Genomic DNA, 10441 nt, shown 5'->3' with positions numbered 1-10441 from the left:
AGCATTCCAAACGCTGTGTTCTATAGTCTTTCCAATACCGGATGGTGGACAAAGAACAAATTTTTTATATTTCTAAGTTATATACACCATCGTCAGGAAGCTCTAGATTCTGCGATACTTATAAAACTTATTATTCAAAAAGAACTCATGGACATTTTAATATTAATTAAACAAATATCACAGAAGACTCCAAACATCCCTGTGCATACACATGGCGATATCAGTGAAAAAGTTTATAACAGGCTTCACGCTATTGCTTCAATGTTTTCAATTCTGCACAGTCAGTGTGGCAATTAAAAAAGTAACTCAGTCTAATTACTTTGTTTCGAGTACAGGAAAACCATTTTCAACCGCGGTGTATATGGGCCTCGAAGGAGCCCCGTCCCGTGAACCCTTAATGAGAATAAGGAGAATAAGTGGAAATAAAAGACAAAATCAGGGATAAAATATGTGCGTATCTACAAACTGACTGCGAAACATAATGTAGTATCATAGGAACGTATGGAAGGAAAGTAAATATGTATGAATGGAAATCCCAGAATTTAAAACGAAAGATCAACGGAAAATGTAAAATACGAATGGAAAAATTCGGACAGTTCGTGTGTGAGCGTTTGCATGAACATTGTAGGAGTGTAGATGTGTTGTGATTGTGCACTAGGTTAATTTTCTAAATTCATGGCATGAGAACTTACATGTTATCTTAATTAAACAATTGTTCATAAAAATTTCCTAGCCAATGTCATTGAGTTCCTGAGCAAAGTCACCGCCTCCCTCACTCACGCAAACTCAGAAGAAATCAAACGTCACAAAGGAACTGCGCACATCATAAGCGCTGCGTAGCAAAGATCGACCGCTGCCTCAGGCAGACCTTCACACCAGTGCTGAAGGAACCCCTGGGCACTTCAGTCGAACCGCGTAGCCCCTCAGTGGCAGACTTCCGGTTGTGCATTATCGCTAAAGTTGAACTGTTGGTGTAAGTTGCAACAACTTGTATCTCTTTTAATATACGTACGTATTTGCACCTCTAAGGAAATAATTTTAAAATGAACAATAATGAAACGCAGGCGTGTGATGTGATGGACAATCTCTTTCGTGTCATTATTATGTTCCTGAGAATGGCAGGCGTCCAAATCAGCATGAAGAAAGGGTCCATACTAAGCTCAATCTACAACGTCTTGACGGCAGTCAATGGTTACGCGCTGTATATCGGAATGTGTGTGGTTATCTGCATAAACAACGATGACTTGAAGAATTTTATAAAGACTTTCCGAGTAGTGAATTCGAGTTCAATAATATATTGGTTGCATTTCAATATAAGGTAAATCAAATATTATATCTTCTAGTGGTACTATTCGCAACTTACATCCTGGTATCAGTAAGTGTTTTAGTGCCAACGTGAAAATGTAATATACACAAAAGCCAATCCCAATAAGAGATTGAATGTCAGAATATGGTGATGTAAGTGAATTTGGAAGTGATTCACTGGTGAAAGTAGAGAAATATACATCATTTATATATTCTACGCGAAGTCTCAAAACACAAAACGACATTTAAATTTTTGTGAGATTTGAAGTTCTCTTAGCGGTAACTACTGTATTCTGAGATGTGAGAACGTGTAGTCTGATAGAAATTTACCAATATTTCACATGACTGAAGAAGGATATAACAACGAAGAAAGCAGTCTTCTGGAATTTGGCACTGTGTATATGTGGTGTTAACCGACGTTTCGGAGGAACGTATCGCCTCCATTTTCAGGGTGGAAGGAGGAGATACGTTCCTCCGAAACGTAGGTTAACACCACATATACACGGTGCCAAATACCAGAATACTGCTTTCTTTATAGTCACCGCCGTGAAAGCCTCAAATCTTACAAGGATATAACACTTTGTTCAGAAAAGTGTCCGATCTACGAGACCACACCATGTAACCACGGAAAAGTCGATATTATTTAATATTTTTTTTAAGTGTGTTCCACCTGACGTTTACGTGAATTTCAGCGTGTGCTTCGTCTCACGGAATCCTTCACATGGGAAGACCAACCGACCAGAAATCCCCAAACCGGTCACTGTACACTAGCTGGGTGGGTACCGAAACTTAAGAAAGTTATGAAGTATTCCTTCGCATTCGTAGCTCCATATCATCTGGTACAATCAGTAGTACGGATATATAAATATCCCTTGATTTGTTGTTCAGAACGTGGTACCCTTTTGATATTGTTAGCAGTCCGGGACACGAACTCACACATCTCATGTAGGTAATTCTGTACTTTTACTGCTTGTAATTTTATTATAATCAGTTACGCATGGAAGCCATGGAATTGAGGAGAGACAAAAGATAGTTTCATTAACAATCAAATTATCACTGGTCACGGTAAAGTAAGATTCAATTAAAATTCAGTCAAACCCAGGTGATCCAAAAAACTTATGACCCAGTAACTTCTTGAAAATCAATGAACAATTAAAAGTATATTATTTATTCAGTTAAAGTTTTACACAGTTCCGATATTACTGGGCACTGACGTACAGTCTGGGCCAAACCACAATTCAGTCCTGTGACAGAAACTAGACTTCATTTTCGAATGGACTCATATTTCTGAAGAAAGCCATCCATTTACTCTATTTATAATCAATTTACGTCATTTTTGTTCATTTATAACTCCAATTAAAATAAATAATGATCATTGTATTTTATAGAATATTTGGCCGTAGTCTAAGTTGGTAACACATTTGACTGATTCGTTATCTAATATTTTATTTTCACCAAATTTTGGAGTTTACTGACGATTAAACAGTGTTCCCTAACTCATCTGAGTGGTTTTATATTACATAAAGAATTTATCCTTGGAGATTGTAATGAAAGCAGGAAATTTCGATTGATTGCGCACTTCTGTGCAACATGGACATGAACGCTGTGTTTTCAAGATAAAATGTTATTCACATCCTGAACAAAGTTACCGCCTCCTTCACTCGCGCAAACGCAGAAGGAATCAGAAGCCAGAAGAGAACTGCGCACATCTTAACGCTGCGTAGCAAAGAACAGCCGCTGCCTCAGGCAGACCTGCACGCCAGTGCTGAAGGGAACGCTGCGTACTTCAGTTGAACCGCGTAGCCCTGAGAGGCAGACGTCCGTGAGTGCATTGTCGCTAAATTCGAACTGTTCACATCAGTTGCAACAACTTGTATCTCTTTTGATATCCGTACGTATTTGCACTTCTAGGAAAATAATTTTATAATGAGCAAGAAAGAAACGCAGGCGTGTGAAGTGACGGAGAATCGCTTTCGTACCATTTTAATGTTCCTGCGAATGGCAGGCGTCCCAATCAACATGAAGAAAGTGTCCATACCAAACACAATCTACAACGTTTTGATAGCAATCAATTGTTACGCGATGTATCTCGCATTTTATATGGATATCATCATACACAACGATGATTTGAAAAATTTTATGAAGACTTTTCGAGTAGTGAATGCGAGTTCAATATTATATTGGTTCCACCTTAATTTAAGGTAAATCAAATATTATATCTTCTTGTGGTACCATACGCAACTTACATCCTGGTATCAGAAAATGTTTTAGTGGTTACGTGAAAAAAATTATACACAAAAACCAATCCCAATGCGAGACTGAAGGTCCGAATATGGTGATGTAAGTGAATGTGCAAGTGATACATTGGTGAAAGTAGCAAAATACGGCATAACCTATCATTGCTACTTACTTAATTTCGATAAAGTTATGTCAAACAGAAAGTGCCATTACGAGGAGTACTTTCTCTATACCTAACAGAAAGATGTAAATGTATGCCACACGTTTTCTGTATCTTACTGGAAGTGTCAAAACACGAAGCGATCTTTAGAGTTTTGTTAATTATAAGGCTCCCTCAGCGGTGACTAATGTATTCTGAAATGTGAGAACGTGCAATCTGCGAGTTTACCGAAATTCCACATGACCCTGAAGAAGGAGGTAACACTTTCGTCCGAAACGTCGGTGACCTACGAGACTACATCATGTATTAACCGAACAGTCGATATCATTTAATATTTTTCTTTCTGCGTCTGTTCCAGCTGGCGTTTACGTGATTTTGAGCGTCTGCTTCGTCTCACGGAATCCTTCACATGGGAAGACCAACCGACCAGAGATCCTCACACCGGACACCGTACTTTCGCGGGGTGGATACCGCACATTCAGAAAGTTTTGAAATACGCCTACGCATTCACAACTTTAATCCATCTAGTACAATCAGGAGTACGGATATATGCATCCCATGATTTGATCTTCAGCGCCACGTACCCTTTTGACACTGTCAGCAGTCCGGGATACGAACTCGTAATCGTCATGCAGGTAATTTCGTATTTTACTGTGTGTCCTTTTATTGTTTCAGCTTCCAGTGAAAAACGTGTAAATGAAGAAAGACAATAGGTAGTTTAATTAAGAATGAAATTATCATTGGTCACGATAAAGTAAGTTACGCTGAAAACTGAAATTAAAGTAAATTCCACTGGCTCCAACGAAAATCAATAGATATTTAGAAGTATATTCCGTAAACGTTTATACTGTTTCAGTATTAGTCGACATAGTCCTACGCGGTGAAGCGGTAACTAAACTACATTTTCAAATCGACAAATATATTCTTGAAGAAAGCAATCCCTTTTATCTATTTATATTTCATTTCAAGTTTTACTTATCATTAATAATCATTTTCCAACCTTACGGAACATTTGGATCAGGAATAAGTTAGTTACAAATTGATTAGCGTTCTGATATCCTTATCTAACAATTGTTCACCACCAATATCAAAAGAATTTCGACTAAACAGTGTACCATATCTGAGTGATTTTATATTATATTAATATTACATGGGAAAATATACGTATATGTTAGAATCAGCAACATATCGGTTTCAGTATCCTCAACTGAACTGTATGCGTGTCCATACGACTGTGAAGCGGAGAGGCTCATACATATTCAAGAAAATCGGCTACAGATAGCGATCACCTTATTATGCTCACACGCCAGAAGAACTTTACTCCCGAGAAAATTCGTGGTACTCATTTCTGTTAAAGAGGCTCAGGTGACCGCTGATTCATAGTGTGTCTGGAAGGATTGAGTGAATTAAAATTCAGAAAATCGAAAGCACGACCTTTTGGATTGTAGTGCATAGCCTAAACCAACAACCGTAACGCCCCTCTCCCTACCTGCAGACACAGGTTATAGCTAATAAAAATATTTCTTTTGTATTAGTGTATGTGTTCAATGTCTACGAAGATTACGTCTCCTGCTGTGCAATAACCTATTAATTACGTCATAAATAAACACTTTTATTTATGTTATCCTACTAATATTTGGAATATTCATACTGCATGCAGTGAAACATAATGAAAATCAAATTACATCTAACTAAATCCATTGAGATCAGTCCTTTTGAGAAACCGCAGGTTGTAGAACTACTTAAGTATTTCGCAATATTTTATGGTACCCGATTGTTCTTTATCATAACACTCCATCGTATCTCTCTAAGATCCATTTTAATATTATTCAACCACCTACCCCTCCGTCTTCCTATGAGACCTGTCCACTTAAATTCCCACTAATACCCTACACCAGTATGCCTGTATCTTCATCCATTCGTGCGACAATCCATGCCCATCTCGTCCTCACATTTAACATTCCAAGTAAATTTGGCGAAGAGTACAAGTTATGACTTCATTATTGAGTACTTTCTTTAAGTCTTCTAACACTTCTTCCCTTTCTGGTCCATGTATTCCATTCAGCATTCTCCTCTCAAACACATTCATTCAATGTTCCACCGTTAATGTCAGAGACCAAGTTTCACACCCATATAAAACACAGGCAAAAATTAATTTTTAATATAGTAATTTTTACGTTTTTAGCCCGCACATTACAAAAAGGCATCTTAAAAACACAATAAGTTGACAGCCAACTGAAGTCGTCCAATTTAAGCTAGTGATTAAATTGGAATATTAAGAGCAAGACTTGGTGTAAGCGGCGTATAAACAACTGACACTTATGTCCCTGCGGCACGTAATAGTGGCGCCATAGTGTCAGTTGTTACGCGAAGCCAATATATATACATATATCATGAGTAAAGGATGCCGCTTAGCGTCTGAAATATTACACTTCGCAGCTGCAGTCCAGCGAGGTCTCAGGAATCGTTGGGAATATCGCTGGACCAGCGGCTTCGAAGATATAATTTGTAAGAGGGTATTGGAGGATTTAAAGTTGTAATACACGCCTTCCTTTTGAATGATCGAATCAGAAGCAGTGATGGAATATATCTGCGAGGGTGGGAGAATTAATGTCCCCAAACTCAAGGATATATTCCAGGCTTCGGAAACTTCTCGTTCGGTCATTTCGACGGACAGACGTGTTTCTGCATATAATATATATTAAACCAGTGGGAAATTGTAATGTGGGTTTGTGTAATATTAATACCCTTTGTCTCGTAATCCAAGACCCGCAAACGACCCTGAGGAAGGATTTCATTGCCACCGGAACCCCCACACAACAAAATAAAGTAGAGGGTGAAGAGCGGTTGCACAACATAGCTGCAGGCTGATTATAACCACTATATGAATCTCTCTGATTACAGCAAAACAAATAGTTATGAAAATGCTTTCTGATAGAATGTGGTGCCGTTCAGCTGGGCAGAATGTAATAGAAGTTGCGGAGAATACTTTTGCATATAATTCCGGTGCATGCTTTTTACATTAATAACGTAAGAAGCACACACACACCTCGAAGTCCATAAAAACACATGTCTACCTCAAAGTCATAAACACTTCCGTTTATGTGATACAGAGTGATTCATATAGAACCGGCCCGACGAAATGAGCTGTAATATAAAATATATCATACAGANAAAAAAAAATCCGGGCTGGTAAGGTCGGGGGATTTTGAGGGCCACATATTTTTAGAGATGACGCGATCGGGGAAGAAGCTCTCAATCAGTTCCATGGACATGTTTGACGTGTGGCACGTCGCTGAATCCTGCTGAAAATAACCCTGTGTAAGTTCCACATTATCCAGCTGCTGCACGAAATCGTAAAAAATACGGCAGTATAAGGTGCTGTCCACGGTCGTGTCGAAGATGATCAGTCCAATGATTCGTAAGCCAGAAATGTCGCACCGCGCACCACACACCCACTTTTTGTGGGTGTAGTGGTGATTCAGCCATCTCATGTGGGTTTTCAGACGCCCAGATCCTGGAATTTTGTGCGTTTACATATCCTGATAGGTGGAGCCATGCTTCATCACTAAACCAAGTGATATCCAGAATTCTCGGCTAATCGAGCACGAATTCCCGAAACCATAAACAGTACCGTATCCGTTTATCTTTATCATTTCCTGAAAACTGGTGATCTTGTAGGGACGAAGATTCGCTTTCTTTGCAGCCCGTTGACACGTTTAATAGGAATACCCGGTTTCCTGGCTTAGACGTGGTAATGATTTCTTGGGAGACTTCAGTAACCTGTCCCGCACAATTGCAATCGTTTCTTCTGGCATTTCTGGGATTATTATGTCGTGACTGTGAGCATCACCTGCGGAATTATTAGCAAATTCATCGGGTCGGTTCTATACGATTCACCCTGTTATTTCAGATATTATATAATTTATTTTAGCTACTCTCTGTCTCTCAAATTCCGTAAAACTATATAAAAAAGAAATAATCTTAAGAAGTTGTGTATTAATAAATAAGTTAAATTTTTCCTTGTAGATATTTGCATCAAACTTCTACATGGGCATTGTATTCGGCTCCCAACTCTTATATGCTACGCTGGTTATGGTGGCGTGCAGTCAGCTGCAGAAGCTCAGAACGAACCTCTTGGGCATAAAGCAAGAATTGGTTCCAACAGGAGCTGACTTTGGCAGTGACGGGGGAGAAGAGCCAGTTTCCAGCTCCGAGGGCGGGTTCTGCCGCATGCAGACACAACTGAACGAGTGCGTTCGGCACCATCAAGCCATACTGCAGTACGTCATTACTTTCACAGTACACGTGAGTTCATTATAGGAAGTGGTAAAGGTAAGACTGTCTCTCTGCTCAATTAGTTAATCACCACACCATGAAGACGTAGGCGGAAATGGTGGTATATTGTTGTGCCACCCCGTTGCGACGTCGCTGCCAACCGAGTTCACTCTGCCCAGATGGGGATCAATGACTGTACGCACCCGACATCGGGCATCTATGGATAGCTCCTACTTCGACTAGTGACATATTTATTACGAATACCACAAAAAACCCTCAACATTAAAAAAAAAACAAATATAATAAAATGAACAACTATATACATACACTTTTGACATATAAAATCTGTCATTACACAATTGTATATTAACTTCTCAAAATTGACTAACCATAATATACAAAGCATACATAACACAAACACAAAATTTATATTATACAATCAGTAAAACAAACTTATCATATAACACGTAACCAAAGTCATACTCTAACCATCAGTGAAAACGAAATTACATATTAAAAATCATCAGTGATCCGACCACGGGCAATTACTCATGCTTAAAAAAGACGGTGTCGAATCTCCTTCCTACCACACGATTTCTGGAGTCGACTGGAGAATCACAGTGCTCGCGAATTCCCTTGTCAGAGCCACAATTGTTCAACATTCTCGCAACTCGTGAAAACTCTGTTCATTCAAAATGCTAAATCGGCAGATTCATACTGGTCGATACCCTCTCGTGCGAAAACGAGACTTACTGCTGTGTCGTTCAACCAATTTGTCAATCTTTTCTATCAACTGCACAACTGAAGTCTAGTGACTTAGGAATGTGTTGCGTCTAAAGGTGATTTCATCGCTCGTTTCCGGCTCCCCAACCTGTGGTTCATTTGTAGTTTCCCGACTTAGAAAACATAAATTAAGTCTAATAAATTGCCCCTAGTATCGCCCCATGTTAAATAAAATCAAACCCCTTAATACCAGAGCACAGCAAGAGCTATGCTTTCTTGACCTCGGCTCAGCCGGTCGATATACCGACCGGACTATCCCCAATCCACATTCCTGACAGATTGTGATAAACTTGTGAATTGTCCTTTTACAATTTCAGGTATATGCGAGCTCTGGAAGACACACTTAACCACCTGTTTTGTGGTCTGCTCCTGTTACTGCTTGCTGTACTCTGCTTTGTTTCCCTCTCCGCTGTCGCGGTAAAGTATCTGATTCAGATTATGCAGTGATGTTTTAGGTCAACTTTCGTCTTGTCGGAGCACTTACTCTTTACACACATGAATACACAATCAGACAGCGATTTATTACTGTTTTACCATAGCAAATACCCTTGTAACAGAGCGTGGATGTCAATAGGTTGGTCAGACGTCGAAGCTCCCAAACTTTTTAACCAATCGGCTTACAGATGGCAGTGAGGTTGTCAGCCTTATGTCCTTTATCCCAAGGGTGACACATGTTTCTCATTTCTTTTAGATACTGAGTCGACATCAGGAAAATAGTGAAGTTGGAAATAAATGGTGAAATGATAAAACTGGCAGAGGGAATCGAATCCACTACCTTTCGGCTTGCAGCACAGTGCCTCAGCCATCCTCACTATCGCGTGCGGATGGGATTTATAGAGGAGATTTTGTAATACTGATCATTCCCTGTACAATTAAAATTCTTTGGATTAACTTGTTCGTTAATCTCATAGTCAAAAGTTGTATCCATTCCATTTATCCGATTTTGGAGACCGAAGAAAAAATAGCGATCATATAAATTTCGATCCCTTGAACGGAATAAATTGCCAGATATCAATGAACGGGCATCATTTCATAAAACAAATTATGTTAATAAAAAACTGAATACAGAATATTTAATGTAAGCAGACAGTAGTTTATATCGGAATATTGTACGTATTTCCTACTTTTTACTGAATTGCCTCTCTAGTCATGTCGGTACCCAGTCTCCAATCACATTGCAATAACTGCAAAACATGTTCACGGGAAAGTTGAGCTTCATGCCTTTCAACGTGATTTGGGCCTATGCTGCAAATGCTAATGTGGCTATGCAGACAAAACTTAAGCCAAGTTTATGAAAAGATTATTACAATTATAAATATCTAGGGCGATATTTCTGCTGTTACAATAATGACACATGAAAGAAAACTTTGCATTAAATTCCACAAATAATGGAAATAAGACATAATATATCCCATAACGTACACAGTCCGCGCTATATTAACAAGAATGATTCTTTAACACTTTTCCCAAAGAAAATAAATAAGTCCATGATTTATTTAATCCGTCTTGCAGTGCATACATTCATTTATCTCCTTTCCCTCGCACTACATGTTTCGGCATAATAATGCCATCTTCAGGTGCTTACTTGTCCACGTCAAACCAGTTCATTGCATGCCATGTTCACACATTAAAATAACTAAAATATGTATCTATCATATACATTGTCAAACGTTAAAA

At 38.9% G+C, this 10441-nt stretch overlaps 1 protein-coding gene across 2 annotated transcripts in view; it reads left to right on the top strand.

Moving 5' to 3' along the window:
* The first annotated feature begins 942 nt into the window (after window positions 1-942).
* The window catches only part of LOC111869608, a 12670-nt gene continuing 3171 nt past the window's right edge, over window positions 943-10441 (top strand). Inside the window, exons 1-3 of one of the 2 annotated variants that reach the window (XM_033753493.1) lie at window positions 943-1318; window positions 4062-4338; window positions 7733-8011. In XM_033753493.1, coding sequence (XP_033609384.1) covers window positions 1044-1318; window positions 4062-4338; window positions 7733-8011 — 831 coding nt within the window. In that variant the 5' untranslated portion in view covers window positions 943-1043. Of the gene's footprint in view, window positions 1319-3115; window positions 3507-4061; window positions 4339-7732; window positions 8012-10441 lie in introns of those variants that run through there. The other variant, XM_023861257.2, reaches the window with a different exon arrangement.

The sequence above is a fragment of the Cryptotermes secundus genome, unplaced genomic scaffold, assembly GCF_002891405.2.
Source record: "Cryptotermes secundus unplaced genomic scaffold, Csec_1.0 scaffold512, whole genome shotgun sequence".
Classification (NCBI taxonomy): Eukaryota; Metazoa; Arthropoda; class Insecta; order Blattodea; family Kalotermitidae; genus Cryptotermes; species Cryptotermes secundus.
Note: the sequence above shows the minus strand (reverse complement) of the source record. Positions and strands in the feature narration are given on the sequence as shown.